The 9454-nt window shown below is 47.5% G+C and overlaps 1 protein-coding gene across 2 annotated transcripts; it reads right to left on the reverse strand.

The window, feature by feature from the left end:
• Positions 1-292: 292 nt before the first annotated feature.
• RAN (RAN, member RAS oncogene family) lies at positions 293-9103 on the reverse strand. 2 transcript variants are annotated; one of them, XM_069215355.1, is made up of 7 exons: positions 8974-9103; positions 8290-8338; positions 8123-8207; positions 7298-7423; positions 6863-7050; positions 1068-1238; positions 293-685 (listed from the first exon to the last, which is right to left on the reverse strand). In XM_069215355.1, the coding sequence occupies exons 2-7, from the start codon at positions 8323-8325 to the stop codon at positions 641-643; spliced, it is 651 nt and encodes a 216-aa protein (XP_069071456.1). In that variant the 5' UTR covers positions 8326-8338; positions 8974-9103; the 3' UTR covers positions 293-640. The 2 variants fall into 2 exon arrangements, with proteins under 2 accessions (XP_069071456.1, XP_069071457.1); XM_069215356.1 differs by having other exon boundaries at positions 8793-8975.
• Between the last annotated feature and the right edge of the window lie 351 nt (positions 9104-9454).

The following is a 9454-nucleotide window of genomic DNA, read 5'->3' on the forward strand; positions in this document are numbered from 1 at the left end:
ACGAACAGCAATCTACTTTTAAAACGAAATTGTAATGTCTAAACGGCCACATACAAGTGATAAAAACAAAACGAGCGCAATTCAATTGGCTAAAGTTTCATAAACTCACCCATCTTCGCTTCTCACAAGGTTTTCAAGTATCTAATGTACACTCTTGATGCTTCAGTAGCTTTGAGCTGGCACAATAGCAAACTGACTTAATGAAAAAAGGTGCCTAGCAACAGATCTGACGATGCGTGTCTCTTAAAAAAGTGACACGTTACAACCGGGTATAAAAGTTGACTTGCTTGGGTATTTGAAATACAACTTTATTATGGTCTAAACGAAAAGGAACGGGAACGACAGTAACAGGGTTCACCACTCAATGTGATGTGACTGTAGCAGTCTTTAAATTAGATTTGAAACGTGAGGGATAAAGTAATTGCAGTCCAAAACAGCTAAATACGCAGGTCCAAAATATGAAGGAATTAATTTTTACTGCCACATTCACTCCGAAGCCCATTCACCTCCTTCCGCATCCCAAAGATGAAAGCACATGTTCTGCTCAGCTAGATAGTAAAGTGGCAAACACGCTGCACCGTCGACATCACAGGACAGTTGCCTATAAAACTAGACTTCTGACGCCGGGCTCCAGCCTCGCTCACAGATCATCATCCTCGTCTGGTAATGCAGTGGTCTGGGCGATCTGGGAAAGAGAAATAGATTACGCACCGAAATTGCAGTTCAGTACATTGACAAAATATTTAAGAGCCTAAAGTGTACCCAATAATAGGCAGTGTCAAGAGCTCCGAAGCGCAGGCCCTGGTACCTTCACTACGGCTGCGCGTGCTGTGAACCCCTCATACCTCCGTAAGGGAGGCCTTCGGACCCCCACACTCGTCTCCAGCAGCAACCAGCCATCCACGCCTAGCACTTACTAAGGTGTGCGCACCAATCCGGCTATCAAACGGCGCCTTAGTTTAGCTAAGCTAGAGGTACAGGTCGGTGCAAAGCCGGATCCCGACTCGAGCCTCACTTATACCGCCAAAGATAGCGCCCACTGCCTAGACTAGGCTCTACTCGCTCACCTGTAAATCCTGCTCATACTGTGCTGCCAGTGCCGGGTCCATGACGACTTCAGGGGGCGCAAGAGCGGGCATGGCTACAAACTCCAGGTTCGGATCGCCGATGAGCTTTCTTGCAAGCCAGAGGAAGGGCTTCTCAAAGTTGTAATTACTCTTTGCAGAAATATCGTAGTACTGAAAAAGGAGAAATTCAGTTAGTAAGAGTAGATCTAACACAGCAGTCACAGCGCTAGGTGTTACTTAGGATACTTTTACCCCGTGTATAGCGGCCTCTAAGTCTACAGAGCTCAAGTAGCAAGATGTGCAATCACTACAAGCCACAGCCCTCCATAGCACCGCAGTTAAAGCATCCTTCATATACTTAGAGGTCTAGCGAGCACCCCACGATGGAAAAAACACTTTTATTCTTAATATGCGGTCTCGGAAGTTAACTTTAAGCATATATCAACTCGTTGATTTAATCACATTGGAGCAGGAGTCTCCACCTCTGCTGCGCTTTAAATTAAAAGCACTTTTCAACAAAACAGCGGGAAGGCAAGCAACGGATCCACGGCTAAGTATAAATACCCTGGCCACACAGGGCGATTTTCGCAACACAAAAAGGTGGAACTTTTCAAACACTGATCCCCAGACACCGCCCAATCGTGCTTCTGACGACCATGTATACCCAAGACATTGGTCCCTTACTCCCCATACCACTGGATTTAAGCTAGTCTGGGCCGATTCGGGGTGACCCCCCGAAACTGGTCCCAGGATACTCGCTCCCGAACCAAGGAGGACCTGGCAGTTCAGGCTGGACTGCCCCCCATGGGGAGAAGATTCAAGACTGATCTATACATTACTGGGTCCAAACTCTGGTAGCATTCAGCAAAACGATGGATTTAACCCAGATGTGATTGGGGAGAGTGAAAAATTTCAGCACTTTATCTTGTGTGTATCAGCAACTAGAAACCCTCCATTCAACATAAAAATGAATAAAGGCTTCAAGATAAATCAAGCACTCGTAATGCCACTAGGTTTTGGGAGCTGTAAAATACTGGTGTAGGTTGAAAGGTAAAGTGCCAGTTAACTATCAAGCGGGACATAAACACCCATTAAGGTTAATGACTGCTTCTACCCTTCTGTGTTGCTGTCAGGAAAAAAACAAGTTATGTAGTTTCAATGGCATGTGTGCACGCCCTTGAAAGTTCAAATTCAGCCAGATAGCCAAAAAAAAAAAAAACACAAAAAAAACACGTTAGTTAAGGAAAGCAGTTTTGGGGAAACAACTTCTGCCTATCAAAACATAACCCTGCCTCTTCACATGTGGTGAGTGCCTAAAACCCCTCTAGTGACGCTCACAATATTGTCTGGAGACCATAACGAGCACCCCAAAATGGAGGAAGCTGTGGACTGAGTAAAGGGGAGGGTCCATAGTACCACCCCTTAAGTGCAGGCAGGTGACTGCCTGCTAAGTAAATCACGGAGCAGCTTTACAGCAGCCAGTTTCACCTGAAAGCACTTCACTGGGGTAGCTCATTTTCCTTGTCTGCGCCTTATTTGTAAACAAGATTATACCACGTGATCCTTGCGGACAAGCCCTACTGTATAAGTGGGGAAAAGGTAAACATGTTTAAGAAACTCTATAGAGCATTACTGTCCCCTCCCTATAACTACTGATCACTCACCCCAAGCCTAATTTCACTATCATCTCCAAAATAACCTTTCCTAAACTTAGCTCCAGTGTCCCCACCCTGAACTTCGGTTCACTATGATCTCCCAAACTGCCCCACTAAATGCATCTCTCCAAGGACTCATCCCTACCCTCATTTTACCATGAACTGCCCAACTTCTTTCTACAGACTCTTCCCCCTCTTTACTCATCCCAAACCATCTGAGTTTCAAATCACCACTCTGGATTCTTCCCTCTACCCCTCCATTATTCAATTAACACTCGCCCTCTGCTCAAATTAACTCTTACCTCCATATAATACTAAACTAGTTTCCCTATACCAATTCACCCATAATCTGTAGGAATTGTATAGAAAAATCACAGTGCAGAGCAGTGGACCCTCAAAGATGTGCAGTAAGAGCTCTAGAACAATTTGTTGTAGTGCAGACGAGTAGCTATCAAGGAGTTGTTAGGCACTTATAAACAGAGGTAATCAACGACACATGCTCAAAGAATAAGTGGGGCCAATTTAGAATACCAGTTGCTTTTATGTATGCTTTGAACAAAAACAGTGAAGTTAAGCAATTCTCTAATTAAAGATACTGTGCTGTTGAAGAAAATAAGTGATTTCTCTTGCCCCCACCCCCACTCCAAAGAGTACTCTGTTAACCTACAGAGGGAAAGAATGATGCAGTTTCATGAGTAAATACATAAAACTCAAACGTTTCCAAAGTAGAGGGTGGTACCTAATTCTTGTAATGATGAATACCTATGTATTTTAGCATATTAACCTATTATATAAACACTGTTTTATATAGTTAACTAACCTAAATCCTACATGACAAAATCCTTACAATTATGTTTATATTTCATTTGTACTAGTGTAATGGTGTGCTCCTATGCTCTCCTGTAGAATGTTAGCTAATGGTACGGCCTGGAGTGCACCGTAGAATGTTGGTGAGAAGAGTGCTGTTGGAGAAAAGAAGCTGTCATGTGAGGAGGTGTTTTGCAAGGAGTACGTTCAATAAACTTGTCAACTACTTCTATTGGTTGCGAGTTGTTACACTAATGTTCATTGTTTAAATGCCTTCATTGTTTAAATGCCATGTGTTGGAATCGACGGACATAGCCGGGGTATATCTGCTCCTGCAGGTATGCCCCTACATGCAATATAAAAGTACCCTGTTCCTTAGGGTTGAAGACCTGCCAGAGGGGTGGCTTACATATAGTAAGTGTATTGTAAAGGGACATAGAGGAATTGAGATCGTTCTTAGGGTTAGCTGAGTTTATGTCTAAATTTGTTCACAATTTTGAGGCGGTCACGGCCCCCTTGAGAGCATTATTAAAGAAGAATGAACCTTTTGAGTGGAGTGATGTGTCAGGTTGCATTCGTACAAGTCAAGGACGCCATAGTCCATTGCCCTACTTTAGGAAACTTTGATCCCACTAGGAAAACATGGCTTACCATGGATGCTAGTGGGAAAGGTCTTGGTGTCACCATCTCAGTGTGTTGATGGGCAGGAAAGGATCGTGGCGTTTGCATCCAAGTCATTAAGAGAGGCAGAACTCAACTACTCTACGATTGAGAGAGACGCGCCGGCATGCTTGTGGGCCATTAACCACTTCAAGTTTTTTTCTGTGGGGTTTGCCTTTCTTGGTTAGGACGGACCACAAACCCATTTTTTGTTCACCATTAAAGGTAAAGACCATGCCACACCACATATTGCAAAATGGATCATGGGGCTAGAAGCCTTCAATTTTGATATGCAATATGTTCCAGGAAAAAGGAATATTATAGCAGATTGTCTGTCTAGGCTACCCAGAGAGGAGAGGCAAAACGAAACTGAGGAGCCCTTGAACCAGTGCTCTATGTAGAGCTATCAGGCATTACTAAGGAAGAATGGGTTACAGCCACTAATGAGGCTCAGGTTATACAAGCCTTGAAAAGTAAAACAACGAGTGGGTGGCCTGAGAGACTACAACCGATCGATGAGGAACTCAAGGGGTATTGGGAGGTGCGTGATGAGTTACATATTAGCCAATGACTTAGTTATGAGAGGTGAACGAATCGTTCCTCCCAAAGTGTTGTGGGAAAAACGTATAGCTCTTTAACCAAAAATAAACTTCAAGCTTCATACTGGTTTCCCACCATGGACAGGTTGGTGGAAAGTACTGTTTGCGAGTGTGTCCTTTGCGCAATGAGTGATAAAACTAAGGGTACGCACAGGTCCCCTTTGTCTCCCGTCGAGGTTCCCACCAAACCTTGGGACAAGTTAGGGTTGGACATCCTGGGACCCCTCACATGTTTGGGATCAAGAGCAAGGTTCATGTTTGTTTTAGTTGATCATCATACACACTGGGTGATGACAAAAGCTGTTCATAATGTAACACCACAAGAGGCAATAGCATTTCTGAAAGAAGCCTTTACCAGAGAAGGTTTTCCTAGCACTATTGTGACAGATAATGGGGTGCAGTTCACTTCTGGAGCCATGGCGGAGTTTTTAAGAAACAGTGGGATCCAACATTTCAGGTCAGCACTGTAGATCCCGAGGGCTAATGGTCTTGTGGAGAGGGTTAACAGGATGGTCAAAGAGTGTTTGCAGTTAGCTAGCATGTCGCGAGAACCAGGGGAGAGAGTGCGATTGAGCAAATGTTGTGGTCATACCACACCACCCCTAATTTGGTCACAGGAGTATCTCCCTTTGTGTCTCTTAAGGGTAGGCAACCGGGAACCAAATTAAACCCCAATTGTTTGGGGGGGGGGGGAACCTGTTTTGGTTCAGCGTGAGGAAGTGCTGGCGAGAGTAGAGAAGAGTCAAAGTATCAGGAGTGGTATAACAACAAATATGGTACTAGAAGAAAACAATGTATTTTAGCATATTAACCTATTATATAAACACTGTTTACGTAGTTAACTAACTTAAATCCTACATGACAAAATCCTTACAATTATGTTTATATTTCATTTGTACTAGTGTAATGGTGCGCTCCTATGCTCTCCTGTAGAATGTTAGCTAATGGTACGGCCTGGAGCGCACCGTAGAATGTTGGTGAGAAGAGTGCTGTTGGAGAAAAGAAGCTGTCAAGTGAGGAGGTGTTTTGCAAGGAGTACGTTCAATAAACTTGTCAACTACTTCTATTGGTTGCGAGTTATTACACTAATGTTCATTGTTTAAATGCCTTCATTGTTTAAATGCCATGTGTTGGAATCGACGGACATAGCAGGGGTATATCTGCTCCTGCAGGTATGCCCCTACATGCAATATAAAAGTACCCTGTTCCTTAGGGTTGAAGACCTGCCAGAGGGGTGGCTTACATATATTAAGTGTATTGTAAAGGGACATAGCACACACGCTGTGTGCCATATCATGTTTTCAGTTTGGGTCTGCACCAAGACATCAAGCCTGCAAAGGCAGCTTTCAGTGCACTTAGGTGAGAGGGGCCTTGGGGTTGGGGCAATGTGCGCTGCAGCCCCAGGGCCTTCCTTTAGTACCCCAGGGACTTTACACTCACTGAAGTGATGTGACATCAAGGGTAGTATGTGATAGATATCTATCTATACATACACGTATATGGCCACTTTACCACATTCCTGGGCTACACTGTAGTTTGGTTCAACCAAGTCAGTGGATGCAGAGCAGCCCCACCCAATGTAACGTACAGAACTGATAATTGTGCGATGTCCCTCTTTGGGCATAATGCAGTGGTTCTTACAAGGCCACCCTCTGGATCACCCCCTCCGGGAATGTGTTACTCAAGCCCTTGCTTTGACATGTCTGAATTGTGTAGTGAAACAAGAGGTATTCAATATTCCATACAGGTTAGTTTGGGGAGGGGGGCAAAAGCCAGCATCCACTGCTTCACGTTTGTCACTTTATCTAGATGTTCTGGGGAAGAAAGCCGTAACACAAGAGGCCATTAGAAATTAACACTTCACCTTATCAATTCAGGAGGACTAAAAGGGACATGCGCAATTTGCTCCTAAAAAGCAGCTTTGAGATTCCAGTCTCCTGTAGACGGGGCAGATGTTATAATGTTCTACAGTGTGGGCGCCGTAGCAGGACAGCAGCCAAATTAAATAATTTAGACATGCTCATGAAGTATGTGGGCTGGTTTAGATTCCATGTACAATGATAAAGAAACATACCTGGAGGTTCTTCTTCCTGTGGAAGACTATAGACTTTGCCTTCACTTTCCTGTCTTTAATATCCACTTTGTTGCCACACAACACAATTGGGATATTTTCGCACACTCGCACCAAGTCTCGATGCCAATTAGGCACATTTTTGTATGTGACTCTTGATGTGACGTCAAACATGATAATGGCACACTGGGCTGAAATGGAAACAGAACAGCGTTACAGTCCAGATTTACACATCCTGTCCCCAGGAGATAAGCCATAGTATGGCCGGCCTATATAAACGCGTGCAAACAAAAAGCAAAATGTAACGTAAAAAAAATATAAATGAATATCTGGTCTGATCAGCGTACACATAATAGCTCTTGGACAGGCAATGCCGGGCGGGCACCCTCTAAAGCTCAACCAAAAGGAACGGCAAGTTCAAGAAATGAACCACAATACCTTGAATGTAATAACCATCACGAAGACCGCCAAATTTCTCCTGCCCGGCGGTGTCCCAAACGTTGAATTTGATGGGTCCTCGGTTTGTGTGGAAAACCAGAGGGTGGACTTCAACGCCAAGTGTTGCTGTAATAAAACAGGATTACAATCATTACCGCCTAGGCTAGCAGGTGCAGAGAACCCTGGTAAGAGTTCAACCCAGCAAGTCCCTTTAATAGTGAATGGTTGGATACAGCAGGTTTCACGCATCTTTGTCTAGCGTTAACACGTGGCACCATCACTTACTCCTGTGGGTGATCTGAGAGGGTACTGTGGACAAAGCACCAGACCTAAGTAGTAATTATTTGGACTTAAAAGCAAAGGAAACATTCAACACACCCATAATACAGGATTATTGGCGCTAGTGGAGAAAGGGACATTGACCCACAAACTGCAGAGAAAAGTGAGGCATTTAAAAGAAACATTCAAGTCTATACTAGAGGTACTATTGGAGGACAGGAAACGGACCCACCAACGGTTGGGTGTGAAGTTACACAAAGGAAACATTCACAGCTATAATTGAGTATATACTACTGGAGAGCGGGAAATGCACACACCAATGGTAGAATAAAAAGTTAGGCATATAATTGGTACCTACAAACCCAGCATATAGCTACCAGGGGAGAATAGGGAATGTACCCACCAATGGCACAAGTTACAACATCAGGCACACAAAGCACACCCACCAGTAACTCCAGACATAGATGCTACAGAGCCTGGGCCCCTATGTCAACCAGGCAGCGAGGCCGCCGTGCTAGAAGTAAACAAAGTCACACCGTCACCCACCGACATATTTCTTCTCGAACTCGCCGGTCAAGTGGCGCTTGACGAAGGTGGTCTTGCCGGTGCCGCCGTCGCCGACCAGGACGAGCTGTAAGAGAAGAGGCGGGAGTGAGTGCGGGGCCGGCCGCGGGGAGGAGGAGGGAGTCACCGGGCTCCAGGCGGCCTCTTACCTTGAACTGGACCTGCGGGTCTCCCTGGGAAGCCATGGTGTGCGGGGATCTGCGGGGAGAGGAGAGAGGGGGTTAGTGCGGAAGGAGGCGCCCCCGGACCAGCATCGCGCCCATCCGGGGACAGGACCCGGGGGGCGGTGAAGGGGCCTCGCGGGCCGCGCCCTCCCGCCCGGGGAACAGGACCCCCGGCTTCCCGCCACCCCCCACGAGCACCGCCCACACCGGCCCAAGGGCCTCCCGAGAGCCGCTGGAGAAGCCAACGGTCGGGAATACTCCGGTACCGACAGGCCGCAGCACTAACACGTACCCCCCGCCCTTGGGACACGGGAAGCGCCCGGGCAGCTCCGCCGGCAGCGCCCTCCTCATAGGCCGGGTTACCTCCCTCGCGAGCCCGGTAGGCTACAGACGAGCCCTCGCCTCTCCGAGGGGGCCCTCCTCCACCCCCAGCCTCGCGGGGCCCTACCTCAGGGAGCGGCCGAGTCCACTCCCACCACAGCAGTTACCTCAGGGGTGGCGGGCAAAAAGCGCGCCAAGTCTACGGGCCTGAACCGAGGCCGCGGGAGCCGTGTCCCGCCGAACTTAGGGGGCCTGTGGGTGGCACGGGACCTGCGGGTCGTGGGGCGGGCGCCGGGGGCTGGGCGCGGGGTTGGATGGCACCGATGCGCGGCGGATTCCCGCACTCACCTTCCAGAAGAGTCTGAGCAGCTGCAAAATGGCGGAAGCGCGGTTCAAATACCCCAACTGCGCAGGCGCCCACGTGACCTCGTGCGTCACTGCGCCAACCGGCGCGGAATGGGAGCTGCGTTTTGAATGGGAGAATAAAAGCACGACGCGGGAACAGAGGCGGCCAGTGCGCATGCGCGCCGCTGGGATGACCCAGCGAGTCCGAACGAGTTTACCGCGCGCAGAGTCAGAGACAGCGACGTCACTGTGGGGTCTGTCGTCACAGAGTGCGGTCACGTGACGTGGCACAAGCTCAGGCACACAGGCGCGGCCTCAGCAGTCACAGGCCCAAGCTCAGCTATAGCGCCTTGAGGCCCCCCTGCCGCACTGCAGGCACATTCACTTACAGGCACACAGCACATCTCACACCCTACAGGCACTCACAGTGCGGAAGTATACAGTATCAGCACCTGTGCACAGGGAGGAACTGTCTCATCATCTC

This window comes from Pleurodeles waltl, chromosome 11 (genome assembly GCF_031143425.1).
Source record: "Pleurodeles waltl isolate 20211129_DDA chromosome 11, aPleWal1.hap1.20221129, whole genome shotgun sequence".
NCBI classification, from domain to species: Eukaryota; Metazoa; Chordata; class Amphibia; order Caudata; family Salamandridae; genus Pleurodeles; species Pleurodeles waltl.